Source organism: Quercus suber, unplaced genomic scaffold, assembly GCF_002906115.3.
Source record: "Quercus suber isolate HL8 unplaced genomic scaffold, Cork oak 2.0 scaffold_58, whole genome shotgun sequence".
Taxonomy (NCBI): Eukaryota; Viridiplantae; Streptophyta; class Magnoliopsida; order Fagales; family Fagaceae; genus Quercus; species Quercus suber.
Window position 1 is genome coordinate 1,533,162 of NW_027069523.1, and position 22,652 is coordinate 1,555,813.

The 22,652-nt window shown below is 31.7% G+C and overlaps 2 protein-coding genes across 2 annotated transcripts; both read left to right on the forward strand.

Annotated features, from left to right (window-relative positions):
* The first annotated feature begins 15,284 nt into the window (after nt 1–15,284).
* LOC112036296 (calmodulin-7) lies at nt 15,285–17,165 on the forward strand. Its single transcript, XM_024069109.2, has 2 exons — nt 15,285–15,551; nt 16,792–17,165. Exons 1-2 carry the CDS (start codon nt 15,476–15,478, stop codon nt 17,163–17,165), a joined length of 450 nt encoding a protein of 149 aa, XP_023924877.2. The 5' UTR covers nt 15,285–15,475.
* Nucleotides 17,166–17,598: 433 nt separating this feature from the next.
* On the forward strand, nt 17,599–18,819 carry LOC136067101 (calmodulin-2/4-like). Its single transcript, XM_065772415.1, has one exon. The coding sequence runs from the start codon at nt 18,130–18,132 to the stop codon at nt 18,469–18,471; it is 342 nt and encodes a 113-aa protein (XP_065628487.1). The 5' UTR covers nt 17,599–18,129; the 3' UTR covers nt 18,472–18,819.
* Nucleotides 18,820–22,652: the final 3,833 nt, after the last annotated feature.

Here is a 22,652-nt window from a genome sequence, read left to right on the forward strand (position 1 = left end):
AAATTCATATGGCGAACAAACGCAAGTAACTTCTCATTGAGAAAATTAAACTCTTGCCCCTGTATCCGTGTGTGATGGCTCTTAAAATAATCTTTATATATGTCTAGGGCTTTGAGAAAAGAAACCTTATACAAATATGTATGAATATGCGTGAAATCAGATTTGTAAAACTAATTTTCGTAATTCTCGATAAATCGACTTATGTCAAGCTTCCCATGTAGTCTCGATAGAACATCTGTCAAGCTATCGTGAGTTTTAAGAAATAGCTTCTTTTCACTTGTTTCTTGGACAGATTTCATGTTTTCAATACTAACTTGAATATACTTGTTCCTTGAATATTAAACATCACTTAGATCTACCAAATTACAAGTAAATGCGTTTTGTCAAAAGATTAGCCAATTACATAAAAATATGATCCGAATCAGTAGTGTCATAGGTTGCAGCCGCTTGGACTAGAGTCATTTAATTTAAGTCCTAGTACCCTTTGTTTCTTGTGTCCTTTTCCCTTTTCTTGGGGAACCAGTCACATGGATCTTGTGCCATCAAAATTCCCCCCCCCCCTTTTTTTTTTTAATGCATATATAATCTTTCCTTACTCATTGTGTAAATTGAATTTATTATTTAATCTAGGACAAAGTGTAAGCTACAAAATTAATTATTGCATAAGATTGCAACTTTACTTAATTTCTTTTTACTAGAAGTGAATTTTAATAAATCTACCGTTGAATTATATCTTTTTTTTATATTCTTCATGTCTGCAAAATTTCTAGAAATTTAAATACCAATAGCTATGTTTTCAATAAATTGTTTAAATTGTAAGTTTTTGTAATTTAAAATTATGCAAAAAATATAAACTTATAGATCATATAGTAAACAATATCCAATTGATACAAAATTTAACATATGTATTAAGAGTATAAAGAATATTCAATTTAATAGTTAGATTTTTAAAATATGTAGTAATGTTTATTTTATTGAGTAAAGTTATAGCCTAAAGTTAAAACCAATTTTGTATCTAAACTTTGTCCTTAATTTATATCATTATGTAATGCATTTCTAAAATAATGTAAAACTAAAATTATGAATAATTTATGACTAAATTTTTTACAGGGATAGTTACAATAATACCAGTTGAGTTAACCTTAGATACCAGTTTGAAATATTAAAAAAAAAAAAAATTACCAATCGAGTTACAATAATTCCGGTTGAGTTACAAAGTTGTTAATACAAAGAGTCAGACAGAGAAAACTTGTAATCCATGGTTAAATTGGAGGAGATGCTCTCCGAGGACAAAAGGTATGATCGGATCGATGGTGTAACATATGCATAAAAGAACAGAAGAAATTAATTGAAAAAGGAAGCATAAAAATGTAGGTGTACTCCAAGAACGAAAGCTTTTTCAAAAGAACTCCACGTGCTTTGCTTTTACGTTCAGAAATCAGACAAACATAACAGTCGCTACCACTTTCTTTCTTTCTTTCCTTCAAGTATCCAATTAAATTTATTATCAAAAGAAGAAGAAAAAAAAAAAAACCAAATTAATAAATTTACTACCGTTATCTATAGCTAATTGCTTTGCTACACCTCATAGTCATAGATAGACTTCTCTAGCTCTCCTCCACATCTCCCCAAAACAATTCTTACTCATAAAAACTCTGAGAGAGAGAGGTTGGGGATCTATGAAGAGACAAGATAATTTGGTGTCATCATCTTCATACAGGGAAAATGTAGCAGCGGAAACCCTCCATGCTAAGAGCATCGGATGCATGTCCGGCATTATCCAACTTGTCTCCAAATACCAAAATCGTCGCAAATTCCTTACTTTCGGTTTGTTTCTTCTTCTTCTTCTTCTTCTTCTTCTTCTTCTTCTTCTCTGTCAAGCCTAGCTTCTTGCATGTAGCCACCAAGTAATTTTAATTACACAAATTCTTTGTGTTTATACTCACTCAAAGAAAGAGAAAAATGTTTATTCAAACTTTGGAAAACGCCCTTCTTGTTTGTAGACAAAAATATGGGAAATGACAAGAGTCAAGGATTGGCTCAGTTTTCTTTAAACGGTTTTTAAATGACAATAAAAAAGTAAAATTTTGAAACATGTTTTCATTGAGATGATTTTTTTTGTTTCCTCCCAAAGATGGGATTCCAATCTAAATTTTGTTTTGGAACAATGTCACTTAATCACAAATCTCTTAATCATTTTGAAAAATTTTAAGTTGCATGCTAATATAATATGTAATTTTAACCCTCCATCTCATCTCTTCCCATTATTTTTGTGAGAGGGCACCAATATTACTTTTGTGAGTATTTGAGCTCTAAATATTATTAGCAAAAATGAATATTTAAAAAACCATTATGTATTATTTTTTGCTTTTTATTTCCAAATTTGAAAAAAAAAAATTTGTTATCAATCTCTCACTGATTAATAAATTTCAAAATGTTCAGGGAAGAAGCAAGAAAAGAATGTGGTTTCTTCTCCAACAAAACAAAAACCCTCAGTCCCAACCCAAGAAGTTTCCCCATCATCAATGCAACCACAAAAACAAAAGCAAAAAGACATCAAACCCACCAATGATATCAGAAGACTCTCTTGCGACGGGCCCAGAAGCCCCACACTTCCGGCGGAGATACGGCGGTCAAACTCGTAAACTCGCCTCAAAACTTCCGAACTCCGCCGCCTGGTGGCGCGCCTGATGGGTTTGGAAGCTATGCCGACAACGATGACGATGGTGCCGGAATCAGCTGCAGAGAAGAGAAGGAAGTTGCTCATGGCATTGGAGAAATGCAATGAAGACTTGAACGCGCTTAAGAAGATCATCGATACCGTACATTTTCGGAGCAGTTGAGCTCGACGGCTAGATTAAAAGGTGTTGGGAGGAGCAGCCGAGTCCTGTGTCTGTGTTGGATGAGTTCATGACTCGTTCGCCATTGATGAANAGATCATCGATACCGTACATTTTCGGAGCAGTTGAGCTCGACGGCTAGATTAAAAGGTGTTGGGAGGAGCAGCCGAGTCCTGTGTCTGTGTTGGATGAGTTCATGACTCGTTCGCCATTGATGAACGCTCAATGCAACTCCAGGAGACACTAACGGTTAGTTTTATTTTATTTTTTATTTTTATCTTTATTTCGTTGGTTTATATATTATATTTGTCTTTTCTTTTGTACATATTGCATGCATGTCTTTGTCGAAATTAATGTTGGTATCAAACAAATTACATATATGTAAAAGCCACATGTACATTTTTTTTTAGCCAAAAAAAATAAAAGCCACAAGATACATGAAAAAGAAATGGCCAATTATCTTCTTTGGTTGCAATTGTATTAATTGTTCTTGTTTTTCTTTTTCCTATTCTCTTTTTTCATCTCAAAATTTTGACCTATACAATGTGTGTTCCTTTAATTTAGAAAGTTGTACTGTCATTTTCCCAAAAAATAATTTGAAAGCATTAATTTCATCTTGTTAAAGAAATTGCATGCTGGACAAGTGGAGTGAGTAACAAATTAAAAAGGTAAATATATATATATATATATATAGTTTGGAATTAATCTAATGATAGATGGATTGAAGGACAAAAATTGATTTCTTTTGAATTTTTCAAGGATGAAATTAATTATTTTTAAAGGAAATATTCATTGGAGATATTCACCCCCTAAGTTTTTGTTTAGTTTATTAATAGCTAATATAGATAATCCTTACCGGTGTTTTTAGCTACTCTTCAATTTCCATATGAATACCTGAAAATAGAGAAAACTACATTAAATTTTCATTGATTTGAATACCCTATTTGCTTGAAGAGGAAAAAAAGAAAAGGAAAGATAACCTTAATTTCTATTCAAGTTATTAAACAATAACAACAAGCTTTAGTTTTAAAAATTGGAAGTCTTTTATGAATTTTCAATAAACTAGTTAAAGTCAATCACATGTATTCTTTTTTATCATTTTATTTTATTCGAAATTATATTCTTTATTATTTCACTAATTAACATGTTCAGTTTCACTCCTCCTATCAATGTTATTTTTGGTATTTCTATATATTACTTTCTCCCTCCCACTTTATTTGCTCTATCTCATTAATGCATCAATTGCTATATTTGAATATGTAAAACACTAAAAAATATTAATAATCTTTTGCATAGAAATTATACATAAAAGAAAAATAAATCCCACAATTAAACATGAGACGAATACAATTTTTGTTTTTTTTTTTTTTATATAATACATGAGATGAATACAATGTATTGAATTTGTGCACAACCTTTATGCAGCTCCATGTACACATAAATTAATCCTCACGTAAACACTATGTTAAACATGCTGGAGGCATTCCGACACACTGACTAAACAACAAAAAATGTCGTGTCCCCAACCAGTTCAGTGGTGAACACACACTAAAAAAGATATCGCTTATATATGTATTTAAAAATAAGCCATCATCTTCTATTTATTTTAATAATCAGTAGTAGTACTCTTTAGCCTTTAGAAGATACAAAAATTTTGAAAATTCCAAGAATTATATAGTTTGCAATGTACTTTTTGTAATGCAACTTACACCGATACATCTGGCAAACATATCTGTGCATAACTCTTTGCCTAAAATCCAAAATTGAATAATATAAACTAATCCCCCACTTAAAATGTTGTAATAAAAAAATTATATAAACTAATCTAACTTAGACGTGCATAAGCTCATAGATGATTTCCAAATTAAAATCTTAAATTGTTGAGAACAAATAAATAAGAAATTATAAGGAATGTATAATACATGAGATGAATACAATGTATTGAATTTGTGCACAACCTTTATGCAGCTCCATGTACACATAAATTAATCCTCACGTAAACACTATGTTAAACATGCTGGAGGCATTCCGACACACTGACTAAACAACAAAAAATGTCGTGTCCCCAACCAGTTCAGTGGTGAACACACACTAAAAAAGATATCGCTTATATATGTATTTAAAAATAAGCCATCATCTTCTATTTATTTTAATAATCAGTAGTAGTACTCTTTAGTCTTTAGAACTTACACCGATACATCTGGCAAACATATCTGTGCAAAACTCTTTGCCTAAAATCCAAAATTGAATAATATAAACTAATCCCCCACTTAAAATGTTGTAATAAAAAAATTATATAAACTAATCTAACTTAGACGTGCATAAGCTCATAGATGATTTCCAAATTAAAATCTTAAATTGTTGAGAACAAATAAATAAGAAATTATAAGGAATGTTGGGTCCTTCTGAACCCAAACCCAATTTACATAGGGCATGGCTTTCCGAAGTGTATAAAAAAAGTAGATTCTTTCCTTGAATTTGAGCATAACGTTAGAGAAAAGTACACAAAATTAGAAAGCTTCCCAAATATTCTTATACGTACTTTTACATGAACTCAAAGATTTGTTTGCATTTTTACCATATCTTTGGCCCTAGACACACCTATAATTAAGCTTTTGTTTCTTTCCTGGAATTGCAAAATGATTCAGATTTACATTAGAAATTTTAATTTTATATGCGTTCAAGACTATCATATGATAACGTGCAAGGCTTCCTAATTGCTTTGTTAGCAAGCATAAATCTTCTCTAAGTCAAAGTTATCCTTCTTCTTCATGCTCTGAAAAATCTTCAATGAATTGTCCTTAAGTTAAATAGTCGGCAAATCTCAAAATCATTACCATATATAGGACCTTTAAAGAGGAGACATGCATCATGTTCTTTAAAGAAAAGTGAATGTCCCACATATGCCAAAGGATTTTAGGATTCCGAGTAAACGATCATACCATCCAGTACTGTGTGTTTAGACTTTTTTCATAGTTCCCGTTATAGTGGGAAACATATTCATTTGTTAAGGGTACTTGCAATTATAGTAAAGTAAACCCTTTATATCGCCAAACACGATGACTCACAGCTGTTATGGTATTAAAAATTATGTAAAAACAAAAACAACAAATATGAAAGCCGTTATATCTTTGTAACTAGAGCAATATATAAAACGTTGTACAAGTTGTACTAGCTAATTAAGCTGTACATCTTTCTTTTTTTTTGTGGTGTGTGTGGGTGTTTGTCTATCTGTATGTGTTTTTGGGTGAGGGAGAGAGGGACCACTTGTAGTTCTTTGAATGATGCAGTCAAAGATGGATGAAAGAGAAAAGAGTAAAGAGAGACAAACAGAAAAGAAAAGAAATTACCTAGCTACTTTCATGGCTTTTACTTGGCAGAAACCCTTTATTCCGGGTTTGGGTTCCACTTGACTTATCACTGTCTAGAAAACTACGTAGCTATAACAATGGAGGCAACCTTGTCGATACCATCATGAAATATGGGGTTGAGGCAGTACCCCATGCGCGTGCCACACTAATTGAGTAGGTCCAATTCCAAACGCACTTGAGCACTGTCAAAACTAATTTATCTAGGGTTTCTTTTATTTTTACTCATGCAATAATTCATGCACTGAAGCACAGTGAGTCTAGTAAATCTATTATATTATATAAAAAGTTTTAACCTTTACCACAATTATTATTCTACGTGATTGATGGTAAATAATTGTTTGTTACTTTTATATAAATCTATTATTTATAGTCTATTATGTAAATAATTATGACAAAAATTTTGACTTTTTTACTTGGAACAAGAATTTTTGCTAAAAGAAACTCATTTGTCCAAAGTCATAATTAAAAGTTTTCCTGGTTACAAAAAGCTATTTTTCATTCATAATTATATATAGCATTTTATACTGAATGAGATTGTGATTGGGCTGGCTTTGAAATGATTTTGAGATTGTGATTGTGATTGGTTTAATTCATTCTATTAAAATATGAAAATGATCAAAAAGAAAAAGAAAAGAAGAAACATGACGACTAGGAAACTTCCTAATGTGTTTAATGGTAACTGTTCAAATCCTCATACCAACTACCAAATAATTATGAAAAAAAAAGAATGTGGTAGAGTACGTAACAGTGGGCATATATGCAATGCAGGACGAGTGCAACATCAACCAAAGCAACTAAAGAAGAAGCCAGGAGAAGAGGAAGTCATCAACGTACATGTGTACGATAGAATGACAACCGATTCAGTTCAAACGAAAGGTGAGAAGAATGATGCATCATCGCCTATATGGAGCAGCAAAGCCTTGAAAGATAGCATAGACGAAGTGTGTAGGGATATTGCTTGGGGAGAGAAGAGGGAAATTGGAAGAATTGGGGTCACTTTACAAGATTACATTTGCAAGGACTTGATTGAAGAGATTGTAACTGAAATGGGATGTTGTGGCATGTATGCACTACCCTTTGAAGCATGTAAGAGAAGACTGTGTTTCTAATTTGTGTACGTGTGGTTGTGTGTGCGTGTGTGCTTTTTTTTTTAATAGGCATCAATTATAAGATATACATGCTTTGCCATAAACGAGGCTTTTTCATGCATTTGTACTTTTTTTTATTATTCATTATCGTTTTCATGGATAAGAGATTTGAGATACCAATTTGAGACTAATGGAGATGACTCTAGCTGGATGTTAAAACAAAAACAAAAAATGGTGGCTAAGCTCAAGATTGTATGGGCCTCCACTTTGTCAAAAAGTAAACTAGTTTTTGTTTCTTAGTATTAGTTAAATGTATATCAATCACTCTCGTGCATCCCATAAAAGCTTGTTTTTATGTTCACTGGATTTGGAATCAGTTCATTCTATTTCAATCTAAAAGTCAAGCCGCGTTTTGACTAAGCTCCCGACCGACCACTTAAGGGTCTATTTGGATACCGCTTATTGCTGAAAACTTGCAAGTCCTATGAACAGTGCACGAGACCCAACCAAAGAAATGAAAACGCACAAAACGCCACTCCCACCGCTATCCAAACTCACACTAATTCTAATAGAATTATTAATTAATTAAGTGACTAGTTTAGTTTCTTGATCATCTTTTTTTTTTTTCCATTTTTGGGGGGGTGAGGGGACAATGTTTTTGGTCCAACGAGGGAATTTTATTATGATGTAATATATTCATAAAGGACTTCTATACAAAAGTGGCCTCAAGCCTAAGTTTTTCACAACCCAAATGATTCCTCAAACCTAGGTTTTTCACAACCCAAATGATTCCAAACAAAAAGTTTGAAAAACAAACAACCCAAACCCATTCTAAAAGAAAATTCTTTTGACTCTTGTTTTATTAGAAAACCTTATGTAAAAATAATTTTCTATATTTTCTAATGTCTGATAGCATTAAAGAAATATATATCAAAGGAAAACTATTTTTACTCAATGGAAAACCTATTAAAAATATGACTTATTTTTAAAATGTTTTCCACAAATTTGTTTTTAGAAAACAACTCTATCTCATCAAAAAAACATTTTTCACATTATTTATAAGACTGCTACTAAATATAGAAAAATGATTTAATTTTTTAGAAAATAATTTTTGAAAAATAACTCATTTTTCAAAAAACTCTAACGTCAAAACAATGACAAACTAAGCTAAGTTAAACATTTATAAAATCATCTTCCAATTTCCTTCTTAACAATATAAGATAAAATGTGAAAGTTTTCTTTAACTAAAATATATTTTAGAATAGAAATAAACTTTAACTAAATTTATTGAGGAAGAATAGAAATACATGAAAAAGCCTTGTAATTAAGCATAAATCTCAAGCCCAACCCATCCCTACTCAACTTGTGAGCAAAAAATCTTTAAGACATGTATTTAAGAAAGAGTTATTTCTTATTCTTCTTCTTCCTTTCAAAAGGATATAAAAAACTCTAATCTCTCCAAAAACAACCCTTGCCCCTTAATTTTATGATTCAACATCTCCACAAAAGTGCAATGCTATACAATAAAGGAGTGCACAGGTCGGATTAAGCAAGTAAATGCCAATATTTCTATCCAATCCACCACTAGCAGGTTGGGAAAATTCTAATCTGCCATCAACCCACCAAAGTCTAAATGCGACGAATTTGTTACAAATTTTGGCAGTTTCAACTTGGTAGGTTAGGCAGGTTCAACGGGTTGGCATTAACAATGTTTTTTAAAAAAAATATCACAAACTACAATTTGTTACTAAATAATCTCAAAATATAACTAATGCACAAAAAATAAAATTAAAGGTAGTTTTCATTGAATAATCTCAATTCCAATACAAACATAGGATTAATGAAAAAAAGATATATCATTACTAATAGACCTTGTCTCCCAAAAAAAAAGTAGGTTGCAACCTTACAACCGAGGGAAATTAAATTAACAAACTCAAAGTCTCAACATTCCCAAACTCACATCAATGATTCAAAATAATAACATACCAACATAACAAATAAACTTCAAAATGGTATGCATGTTCTTAAAAACAATTATCACAAACTACAATTAGTTACTAAATATAGAGTATATATATAATTTTGATAAACTATAGAGTATATATAACCAACCTTGGTGCCTAAACTAACCGTATTACAAACTATAAGAACCACTAAGAATATTACACGTGTACAACAGTATAACTAACAATCTATTATTAGAAACTAAATGCCTCCAGCTTTTCAAAAAGGTTAAGGAAGAAAAAACAAAACAACAAGAAAGAGGGAGGAAGAGGAAGCAGTTGAAGGTGAAGGCTAAAAACAGAGTGTAGTATATGACTGAAGTGAGTTTAGGGTTTCAATGTTGACTTTTTATATTTTATGTTTAAGGAATTGATTACTAATTAGCTGTAAAAATTGATTAGATGAATTGATTAACTTTAAATATAGAATATATGATTGAACAATTTGAATATATATATATGGGTTGGGTTCAAGTTACACATGGTGTAACTCTAAGTAATATTACACCACCTAATAACTTGTTATAGAATTCATATTTTGAAAATCTCACCATTGAATTATATGTTCTTAACATTCATGCCAATTTTCATGTCAATTAAATGTTATTTACCATTTGATTCATAAACTCATTTTTTATGCATTATTTTAAATTATAAAAACTTAAATTTAATCAATTGATTGATGATATAGTTATTAATCTTTGATCACCTTGAAATTTGGCAAACACGGAGAATATATGAAGATAATGTAATCTAACGGTAGATTTGTCAAATTCGCATCCAATTGAAAAAATATTAAATGGTGTAATACTGCTTAAAGTTATACTAGATATAACTTGAACTCAACCCATATATTATTTATGTATAATTAAGCGGGCAAGTTGGGTTGTAGCGGGTTGTCAATTTTTCAATCCGTTACCCAACACAATCCGCTATTTTGGGGTCCAACCCGCCCAACCCAAACCGCCTAATTTGATGACCCGCATGGGGCGAGAAGTTGGCTGCGGGTCGGGTGAGTTGGCGGGTCAAGCAGATATTTTGCACACCCCTACTATACACCAATGACAAAAAGAAAAATTCCACATAGCAAAAGAAAATACAAAGATATATATATATATATATTGCGAAAAGTTTCAACCAATGGCGTCCGCTCCTAATGATAACTTTTTATCATTAGGCTAAGATACCAATTAGTTTTTGGTGTAGGCGAGGATTAAATATTAAATCTCTTATTCAACTATCAGAAATTTTAAGAGAAAAAATTTATTAATGACAAATTAAGGTTTTAATGCTCCGTACCCAATCCGTCGTTCCTATTTCAAGATATCCTTAGAAATAAGTTTCGTTAGCATAGAAATACTTTTTTTTTTTTTTTGGTAATTTTCAATAAAAATTATAATAGGTGATTCATTTCTACAATTGGGTGAAAAAGATATGGCCAACTACTATATGGTTCCTTAACTATCCATGACTCATTTTTGCCTCCAAAGTCCAAACTATTGACTGCGTCAATTTAAAATTTAATTACAGTTCAATAAAAGAAAAATTAAAGCTTATCCTTTGTACAATTTAGCTAGTTTTCGTATTCCCATTAAAAAAAAATGTAGTGTTCGTTTGTTGCAGGTACATATATATATATATATATATATGAGTGCATTAATTGGGCAGCCCCAAAAAAGCCATTTTTGGACTTTTTAAGCTTATTTGGGCAGTTCCCACATACAAAATCACGTAACACTTTCTCCCTTTTTTTTTTCAATAGTACTTTTAGAAAATAAACAATTAACAAAGTGCATACAGATGCATTCTTTTAAAGTTTTATGTTTTTTTTAGGCACAACTTAGTTAAACCCAAGTTATTTTAACCTAAGTAGAGTAAGTTAGACTAAATAAACACTTAAATACCAAAATTCTTGTAACTCAATGACAGTTTCTACTCTCATTTATGAGGAGAATCATAGTTCAAATCCTCCCTCCCTTATTATTGTAACAGTCAAATTATCAACAACAAAAAAAAAAATGCTTAACCCATAAACATTCAATTATTATATTTGATATTTTGAAGTTTAGATTAAATGAAATTATTAGGACTCCATCAAAAACTCAATGTTAGATTAAATTAACCCTAATAATTTCATAATAACCCTAACAGTACACAAACATATTGAAAATCCATGAACTAAAATGTGATTAGGCTAATTTCTTAACCGTAAAATAAGTGTGGAGAAAGTGCGCTCAAGTTGACTTACAAATCAGGTTTATACGATCCTATCACATTATTCTGGAGACCATACTAATATATATATATATATATATATATATATATTGCGAAAAGTTTCAACCAATGGCGTCCGCTCCTAATGATAACTTTTTATCATTAGGCTAAGATACCAATTAGTTTTTGGTGTAGGCGAGGATTAAATATTAAATCTCTTATTCAATTATCAGAAATTTTAAGAGAAAAAATTTATTAATGACAAATTAAGGTTTTAATGCTCCGTACCCAATCCGTCGTTCCTATTTCAAGATATCCTTAGAAGTAAGTTTCGTTAGCATAGAAATACTTTTTTTTTTTTTGGTAATTTTCAATAAAAATTATAATAGGTGATTCATTTCTACAATTGGGTGAAAAAGATATGGCCAACTACTATATGGTTCCTTAACTATACATGACTCATTTTTGCCTCCAAAGTCCAAACTATTGACAGCGTCAATTTAAAATTTAATTACAGTTCAATAAAAGAAAAATTAAAGCTTATCCTTTGTACAATTTAGCTAGTTTTCGTATTCCCATTAAAAAAAAATGTAGTGTTCGTTTGTTGCAGGTACATATATATATATATATATATGAGTGCATTAATTGGGCAGCCCCAAAAAAGCCATTTTTGGACTTTTTAAGCTTATTTGGGCAGTTCCCACATACAAAATCACGTAACACTTTCTCCCTTTTTTTTTTCAATAGTACTTTTAGAAAATAAACAATTAACAAAGTGCATACAGATGCATTCTTTTAAAGTTTTATGTTTTTTTTAGGCACAACTTAGTTAAACCCAAGTTATTTTAACCTAAGTAGAGTAAGTTAGACTAAATAAACACTTAAATACCAAAATTCTTGTAACTCAATGACAGTTTCTACTCTCATTTATGAGGAGAATCATAGTTCAAATCCTCCCTCCCTTATTATTGTAACAGTCAAATTATCAACAACAAAAAAAAAAATGCTTAACCCATAAACATTCAATTATTATATTTGATATTTTGAAGTTTAGATTAAATGAAATTATTAGGACTCCATCAAAAACTCAATGTTAGATTAAATTAACCCTAATAATTTCATAATAACCCTAACAGTACACAAACATATTGAAAATCCATGAACTAAAATGTGATTAGGCTAATTTCTTAACCGTAAAATAAGTGTGGAGAAAGTGCGCTCAAGTTGACTTACAAATCAGGTTTATACGATCCTATCACATTATTCTGGAGACCATACTAATATATAATAATATATATATATATATTTGTCAAAAAAAAATATTTATATAGAGTTGAGAATAGATTGTGTAAGTTTATAACTAACTTCATATAATATCAAATTCATAATTATAATTTATTTTATCAATAAACTATAATTATGAATTTGATAACTTTTTTGACTTTTTTCTAACAAATTGTCCTTTTTAGTTTTATGTCATTTTTTTTAACTTTATAAGTATTTTTATGTCTTTTTCTTTCATTTATCTCTTTTTTATTATTATTATTACGTAGGACTTACATAAGGAAAACCTTAATAAGCACCACACAGTGTTTGTTAACATTTTCTTAAATTTTAATCATGGTTGACTATATATAAAAAGAATAAATTAATCAAGTAGTTTGTTCAACCAAAAAAAAAATCAAATTTGAATATATAATCTTTTTAATAATGAACTCAAGTTCAGCAAATATTTAAAATAAAAGTAAATGAATAAGGATAAACTCTTTATATTAAGTAATTCTTAAGTACTCTCGAATAATGGAGAATGATACTTCCTCCTCTCACATTTATAGTGGGGTCCGCTCATTAAATTCATGGTGAAGTCCATCATGAATGTGAAAGGAATGAGCACTATTTTACTATACTCTGAGATTATCTAAGAATTTTTCCTTTATATTTGGCTCGACTCTTTTAAAACCTTTATGCTAATTAATTAAATGAATCATGGAGCGTACAAAACCAACCGATTGGGCCAACCCGCTCAGTTGACACATCAGGGACCGCGTTCAAACCGCGTAACCGCGTAGCCAATGTTATTGGTGGACATGGTTGAAGAGAGAGAGAGAGAGAGTCACAGTCACAGAAAGAAAATATATAGAAACTTACCAGAAAGACATAGGCCTAATCCTATGCTAATATTCCAGTGTCCACACCTTTATAATAAATTAATAATGCTACATCCTTTTCCACAATTGGTAATAATATAAACCCACAACGTGTATACGCGTTCAGAAAATTCATAAGAAATATGCTATATGGTTCTAGATTCTGATTCTCTACACTAAAGGTGCACGTCTAACCCCTGGTCCCTGGATCCGATATTTTTTGGATCACCATAATCTTTCTGATTGAATTCTAGTACTTTGCTACGTGGCGGGATCTGATATATCAGCTTGAGAATACTTGGGTCTAGCTGTATTAATTACAAATATCTGTCTCTTTGTTTTTTTCTCTCTTTGTTGGTTTCTTTCTGTTTTACTATTATGCCCCTTTGCGATTTGGAGTCTGAGATATTCACCATATAGTTTGGTAAATGTTTTTAAAAATTAAAAATTATTATTTAAAAACATTTATAAAAATACGTGTAGTTAAAAAAATATATGAAATTAAATGTAATATTGTTTAAAAATTGAAAATGATTGTTTAAAAATACAAACCAAACACCTTCTTTTATGCAAAATTATGGAATTTCTTCTTGTTGCACAAAAAAAAAAAAATTTTTGAATAATCTGAAATGCCCTTTGGGTTACTCCAGAAATGGGTTTTTGTGTTTCATTCAAATATTGTACACTATATTACAACTTTACAATTACAGGTGAACAAGTTTTGACAAATTTTTAAATAATCTTAATCCTCAAATGGAATACTTTCAAATCAAGTAACCAAAACTAGTTATATCCCTATTTTCTCAAAATCTTTACAACATCGAAACTCAAGCACAACTAAGTGTATCTCAACTAAGAAGTATAATAAAATACTAATAGTTAATAAACTTGTCTTTAATTTATAGATAAATTTCAACACATTGACGTAATAATATGTCCAAAAATTTGTTAAAAGTTAATTCTACCTTAGCACTTTGCAATGGCACATACATCTATAAAAGAATTAACTAGAACACAGTACACAAAATCAAGGTAATGAATTTCTTTTTTATGAAAAAAAAAATTAAAGGTTTTAGGATAGCATGAGGAGCACTGAAATATTTGCAAAAAAGAATAATAAAGGCAAAGCTGCAAAGGTAAAACTTTGATACAATTTCTTAGTAAAATTAAATTCAAAATTAAATTACACTTGAAGCCTCCAGTGTGGGATTGTTTCCATTTTAGCTCTTTGCATTTTAAAATTTATATTTTGACAATTCCTGTTTGATTCTATTTTCATATTAATCATGAAATTCATTAATAGCATGATCATTTATAATATGTTTTTCTGCCTACAACAATAAAAGTTTTGCATTCTGTAGCATTTTAGAACAAATATTTCATAAACTAGTTTTTTTACTTATTTTATGTACTGTTTATGAGTTCCATACTACTTTTTTTTTTTTAATTTTATTTCAAATAATTTAAGTATTATTTTTTAGAAATAAGTTATCTTCTAGCTTTTTTTGAACCAGAGTAAGAAGTAGATATGATGAAAGACAAGGGCAAAATGGTAAAAAGGCCAAAAATGTGGATTTAAGAAAAGGAATGGGTCCGGGTTCAGGTCATATGATAAGAGTTGCGAGACTCGTATAAAGTGGCACCTTACATTGGTTCTAAAAGTTACTCCGCACAACACATCTATCCTTCACTCTCTCTGATCCGCTCGTACAAGAACATCTTCATTTTTTAGAAAGAAAAAAGAGAAACAAGCGAATTTTAAATTTTTTCTGAAATCCTAAGGATTAATCACACGCGAACAGGAAAATAGCAATGGCAGACCAACTCACCGACGATCAGATCTCTGAGTTCAAGGAAGCCTTCAGTTTGTTCGACAAGGATGGCGACGGTCAGATTCTCTCTCCTCTCTCCGATATGTCTCTTTTCAATTATCAGATCTGCTTCTTTGTTGGTCCAACGTTTTCTCTGTCTTTCTTATGCTTTGTCCTTGTTCGGGAAATGTTTTGCGTTTTGATTTTTTGTCCTAAAAATGAAAATAATTCTGTTTCATTGATGGTCATTTCTAGGTTACCAGAATTTCTATGTATATTTATTTGTTCATCGTTTTCTTGCTGAGAAAGATTTGGGGGAAAAAAATTAACGAATTATGTGATTGAATCTCAGATTTGGAATTTCCGAGAAAATAAAAATTCTTAAAACAACTCTTGAGTGCTCAATATTTTGTGAATATGTGTTTTTAACTGATTTAATTTTTTTTAACTGAGCTTCATTGATTAATTGTGAGGCTTTTTAAAGTAGCTATTTTTACTGTTATATGTGTTTTTATGGAAACTATAATTTATTTTATGCATTTTTTTTTGGTATGACTCTGTTTATGATGTCGCGAAAGCTTGAAGAAAGCACGCGCGATACTCTATTGAACTTTTTTTTACCTAAAAGTACCAAAAATAATAAATTACAATAATTAAATAGTAAATTGTGTCCTACATCAGTTTATTTTTTGAAAACCATGTGACTATAAGATCTGTCATTGTAGCGATCATGAGTTGTTCCTATGTATGGAAATATTGTTTTTTTTGATAGATGAATAAATTTAGCAACGTGTTGATGATGTTGCTGCCTAAGTTTCATTTTCATGGAATTTAATCTTTATTTATTTTGCTTGGTAATAACTAATAATTTTATATCCAACATGTGCGCGTGTGCACGACAATTGAACCTCATGATCTTCTTTGATTGTTTAGGTGTATCTGCTTGGAAAATTATTCATATGCCCTTTTTATATTGCACAATTTTTATTCAAATGAGTTTTGGTGCAAACATTGTCTTTATGAGTTGTTGGGGTTAGCAACCAGGTGGTCCAAAGTTGGTAATCTAAGTTTACCATCTTTGTTCCTTGAGATAAATAATATGTCAAAGGTCCAAGAATTTTTAATATGTTTTTTTTTTTTTCTTTTCACTCCTGCTTTGTTTGCTTATTAAATTTCTGTTTGGAAAATGGTTGTTATGTTTAGGACATAGTCTGCGTGTAATTGATTGGCAAGGATGAAGCTATGTAAAATTTGGTTTATGTTTCTCGAACCGGAATCAATGGGAATTTAGGTTTATTGAAATTATTTGAAATGCAGGTTGCATCACTACCAAGGAGCTTGGGACTGTGATGAGGTCACTGGGCCAGAACCCAACTGAGGCAGAGCTCCAGGACATGATTAATGAAGTTGATGCCGATGGTAATGGAACCATTGACTTCCCTGAGTTCCTAAACCTTATGGCAAGGAAGATGAAGGACACTGATTCGGAGGAGGAACTTAAAGAAGCATTCAGAGTTTTTGACAAGGATCAGAATGGGTTCATCTCTGCTGCTGAGCTGCGCCATGTGATGACTAACCTCGGGGAGAAGCTCACCGACGATGAAGTTGATGAGATGATCAGGGATAAAAAATTAACGAATTATGTGATTGAATCTCAGATTTGGAATTTCCGAGAAAATAAAAATTCTTAAAACAACTCTTGAGTGCTCAATATTTTGTGAATATGTGTTTTTAACTGATTTAATTTTTTTTAACTGAGCTTCATTGATTAATTGTGAGGCTTTTTAAAGTAGCTATTTTTACTGTTATATGTGTTTTTATGGAAACTATAATTTATTTTATGCATTTTTTTTTGGTATGACTCTGTTTATGATGTCGCGAAAGCTTGAAGAAAGCACGCGCGATACTCTATTGAACTTTTTTTTACCTAAAAGTACCAAAAATAATAAATTACAATAATTAAATAGTAAATTGTGTCCTACATCAGTTTATTTTTTGAAAACCATGTGACTATAAGATCTGTCATTGTAGCGATCATGAGTTGTTCCTATGTATGGAAATATTGTTTTTTTTGATAGATGAATAAATTTAGCAACGTGTTGATGATGTTGCTGCCTAAGTTTCATTTTCATGGAATTTAATCTTTATTTATTTTGCTTGGTAATAACTAATAATTTTATATCCAACATGTGCGCGTGTGCACGACAATTGAACCTCATGATCTTCTTTGATTGTTTAGGTGTATCTGCTTGGAAAATTATTCATATGCCCTTTTTATATTGCACAATTTTTATTCAAATGAGTTTTGGTGCAAACATTGTCTTTATGAGTTGTTGGGGTTAGCAACCAGGTGGTCCAAAGTTGGTAATCTAAGTTTACCATCTTTGTTCCTTGAGATAAATAATATGTCAAAGGTCCAAGAATTTTTAATATGTTTTTTTTTTTTTCTTTTCACTCCTGCTTTGTTTGCTTATTAAATTTCTGTTTGGAAAATGGTTGTTATGTTTAGGACATAGTCTGCGTGTAATTGATTGGCAAGGATGAAGCTATGTAAAATTTGGTTTATGTTTCTCGAACCGGAATCAATGGGAATTTAGGTTTATTGAAATTATTTGAAATGCAGGTTGCATCACTACCAAGGAGCTTGGGACTGTGATGAGGTCACTGGGCCAGAACCCAACTGAGGCAGAGCTCCAGGACATGATTAATGAAGTTGATGCCGATGGTAATGGAACCATTGACTTCCCTGAGTTCCTAAACCTTATGGCAAGGAAGATGAAGGACACTGATTCGGAGGAGGAACTTAAAGAAGCATTCAGAGTTTTTGACAAGGATCAGAATGGGTTCATCTCTGCTGCTGAGCTGCGCCATGTGATGACTAACCTCGGGGAGAAGCTCACCGACGATGAAGTTGATGAGATGATCAGGGAGGCTGATGTTGATGGTGATGGCCAGATAAATTATGAGGAGTTTGTCAAGGTGATGATGGCCAAGTGATGAATCTGCCTCCACCAAAACCCTAATGAAAATTATCTTTATTTTTATTTAAGAAAAAAAAAAAGGACAGGGTTGACTATTATTGGACTACTAGTTTTCTTCTCTTAATTTTCATTTGTTGTTTTTCAAATCAAGCTTTACAAGAAGTAGCATGTTCAGCTGTTGGAAGAATGTTCAATGTTCATCCTTAGTGTCTTGTGACAAAGTGTCTTGGCAGTTTTTTTTTTTTTTTTATTTCATTTCTTTTTTTCTTTTTCTTTTTTCCTTTTTCTGGTCTCTTGAGAACATGAACTACCGGGAGGCTTCAGTGTTCTATGATAATTGGATGACTCGTTTTATTGGCAGGCACCCTATTTTCTTATTGATCTTCGCTGTGTCTAAATGTGAAATGGCAAGTCTGCATATAAGACAATGTTATGTGACAGGAGATTGTTAATCATACCCCACTATAATGCTCCCATTTTAGGCTGTGTTTGTTTCGTGTAAAACGTTTTTCGGAAAATACATATTTTCCGGAAATGTTATTTTTCGGAAAAGGAAAATATGTTTAAGGTGTTTGGGTGAATTATGAAAATTGTTGTGGAAAATATTTTTATGTGTTTGGATGTATTCTAAAATGCTATTTTTCGGAAAATTTTTCATATCAACACAACAACAACAACAACAACAATAAATTCCGGCAACAAAAATTCCGGCAACAACACAACAACAACAACACCACCAAATTCCGGCAACAAAAATTTCGGCAACAACACAACAACAACAACAACAATAACACCACCAAATTCTGGCAACAACAACGCAACAACCACAACACAACAACCACAGCAACAACAATCAGTTCCTCAAAAAAAAAACAAAAACAACAATCAAACTTTTAAAAAAAAAAAAAAAAAAAAAAAAAACCGGAGAGATCGAGGAAGACGAAGATCGACGGCACGGCGCGGCGCTACTCGCCGGTGCGAAGAGCGCCGGGTTCGAAGGAGTTCGACGATCGACGATCGACGGCGCGGTGCGATCGATTTTCTGGAACTGGTTCGGCGCGGTGCGATGGGGACTGGGTTCGAGGGTTCATGGTCGCCGACGATGGTCTCTCGGCTTGGATCGGCGGTTCGTGGGTTCAAGGCCGCCGGCGATGGGCGCTGGGCGCTGGGCTTGGATCGACTCCGGCGCTGGGCTTGGAGCTTGGGTCTGGACCGGATCGGAGAGTGAGTGTGAGAGAGTTTGGAGAGTGATGTTGCGTGAGAGAACTTGGAGAGTGGAGAGAAAATTTCCGGAAATTGGTTTAAGGGAAAATAGGGGGTGAAATGGATTTCACCCAGCAGGGAGCACTTTTTCGTCAAAGGGGAAATCAATTTCCGTTGACCCAATTTTCCCAAGCACCCAAAAACAGCAATTTTCCGGAAATTGATTTCCGGAAGTGGTTTGAAGTTGAAACAAACACAACCTTAAGCTTCCCCCAGAACCCAATAAATCCTAGCCTTAGCTGATGTCTGTAAGGAAGATTACAACCATTGTTCCCTTCTGTGATTTCAATAGATTGAAGTTTATCAAAAAAAAAAAAAAAAAAGCTAAAGAGATGTGGATCTTTTTCTCTTTTTTTGATGAACTAAGAGAGGTGGATATTGGGTCATCATTCTGCATCTTCATAATTCCAAGATACTAATGTAAAATAGATTGACCAAATCAAATTACACATACTTTGCCTTCAAGAGGAGAAATGGATAAATCATAAAAGTAAAACTACTTTAGAAAGTTTTTCCTCTTTGTATGGTTGTTATGATAATTTAATAGTTATAACAATGGGGTGAGTAGAGATTTGAACTCTAGTTCTCCTAATAAAAGAGAATTATGCTATTAAGTTATAAAATTCTTGGCTATGATTGTTTTGACATGGTGATAGCTTAGAGCACGGTGAGAGCTAGAACAATCCCAAAAGGAAAACTATAGAACTCATTAAATTCTAGCCGAGCTCCTAAACACATACTCCCGTTGCAACAGACTTTCATTCCATCCTCTGACATGTATCATTTCAAGCCTACCCTATAAAAAATTTTCAGGCCTTCTGGAGGACTCAGTTATTGTATATTTGGATAACTTGATGAGTTTTGGAGGCAATGGCTGCATACCCCAAGCATTAGAAAATAAATGATACAAAACACAAAAGAGAGGAAGGGGAGTGCGAATACAAAACAAAACTATCACTATTAAGAGATACTTCATTTGCCAAAAGCTATGCGCATTGATTCCCTTCGTGGAAGATGTGGTGAATGTGGATTTCCTCAAAAAGTTAGAGGGGGATCTGCAATCAGAGATTAAAGCACTTAAAGGGTGAGATGAATCAGATGAAGCATCATGTGATGTAAGAGTTGTAACTACAACTTTCGCATCAAGTTCAATGTATAGTTCTTTGATATTCAGATTCTTTGCTAGGACAAGGCCATCATGAAGACCCTAAACATTAAAGGTCAACTACTAAACATTACACGTCGACAATGTTCCTTTTATTTTACCTCCAAATAGTTGTAGTAGGCTACACATTAAACCAACCTATATTTGTTAAAAATAGGAATGCATAGTTTTCTAATTAAATGGAATAGTTATGGGATTTTAGCCATTAGCCATCCACATCACCATATACTTGGCAAAATGTAATTTACACCTTCTAAATTTTCCCAAAAATCATTTTAGTCATTTAAGTTTGAAGTTAGTCATTTTAGTATGGTAACTTTACCCAAAAAAATTTTAGTCATTTAAGTTTGAAGTTGGTCATTTAATTCTCTCTCTCTCCTCTCTCTCTCTCTCTCTCTCTCTCTCTCTCTCTCTCTATATATATATATATATATGAGTAAAAATGTATTTCAAAAAAATTTTGCATGTGAATAGTAACCGTGCATATTTGCATAGTTACTATAACAATAATTTAAATTTATACAGGTTTACATAGATTGATGTATATGATTTTTTGAATTGGATATGCAAAATTTACTCTTTATATTATTACATTGACTTATGTAAGTACGCTAAACCTTACTATTATTAATTGAATATACCCTCTCTACCTGTAATAAAATAAAATTTCTAAGGGCATCTATGAGCTCTCTCTAATTTATGATTTTCTGATGTACAATCTTATATCATGTGATGACCGACCTCACTTGTTACTGGTGTGCAATAACATGGCAATACTTAAATTGATATTATTATAATTCATTGTGTATGTGCCAAATAAATAATCCATACAGGTGTTTGAAAGTTTGAATTCATCGAAAACACGTTTTCGCTTACCAAATAAGCAGAGCTACTAGTGCACTACCGCAAGAGCCTGTCATTTTAACGTGAGGGAGAAAGTAATGTTGTAATTTTTTTTTTCTTTGAAAGTAATGTTATACTTATATTGTATTCTATTACTGTATTACATACTCTTTTGGCCCCAAATTATTTCTTTATCTGACAAAATCTAACCTCTTAAAAGTTTGGGAAAATAACAATCACCTATCCCCTTATTTTGCTTTAGAGTTTAGACATAAACCTTCATTAAATTATATATATATTCCCAAATCATTTCTCTATCTTACAAAATCTAACCTCTTAAGAAAGCATTATCTAATATACTACCTTTCAAATTAAAATTTAAGATAATTATTAAAAATCTTAAAGTTTGGGAAAATGACCATCACTTATCCCCTTATTTACTTTATTAAGACACATAACCTTCATTTAAGTAAAATTATATTACATCTGTCACCCCTGAGCACTAATTTTTTTTTTCAAATTTTTATAGTCTTTTTCTGGAATCTTTTGAACATGAACTACTTGGGAGACTTCAATGTTCTATGTTGACTGTATGAGTCAATTTATTGGTAGCCTATTTTTTTTAATGCTCTATTTTTTTTAATGCTCTTCACGGTGAACAATTGGCAAGCTAGCATAAGACAATGTTATAAGATTGGATGTTGTTAATGGACAAAACTTAGGTACAGTACCTAAGTTGTTGTTTCTCATGAGAAGAAAATCCACATAGCAAAATGTTAAAAGGGGAACCTAAAGAACAGCATATAAGTACTGTACTTAAGTCTTGCTTATTGTTAATCATATCACTAATTAATGCATTCATTGTTAAGCTTATAGCCTATAGGGGAACTAAGTAATAATCATAATTAGATCTGTGATGCATGAGC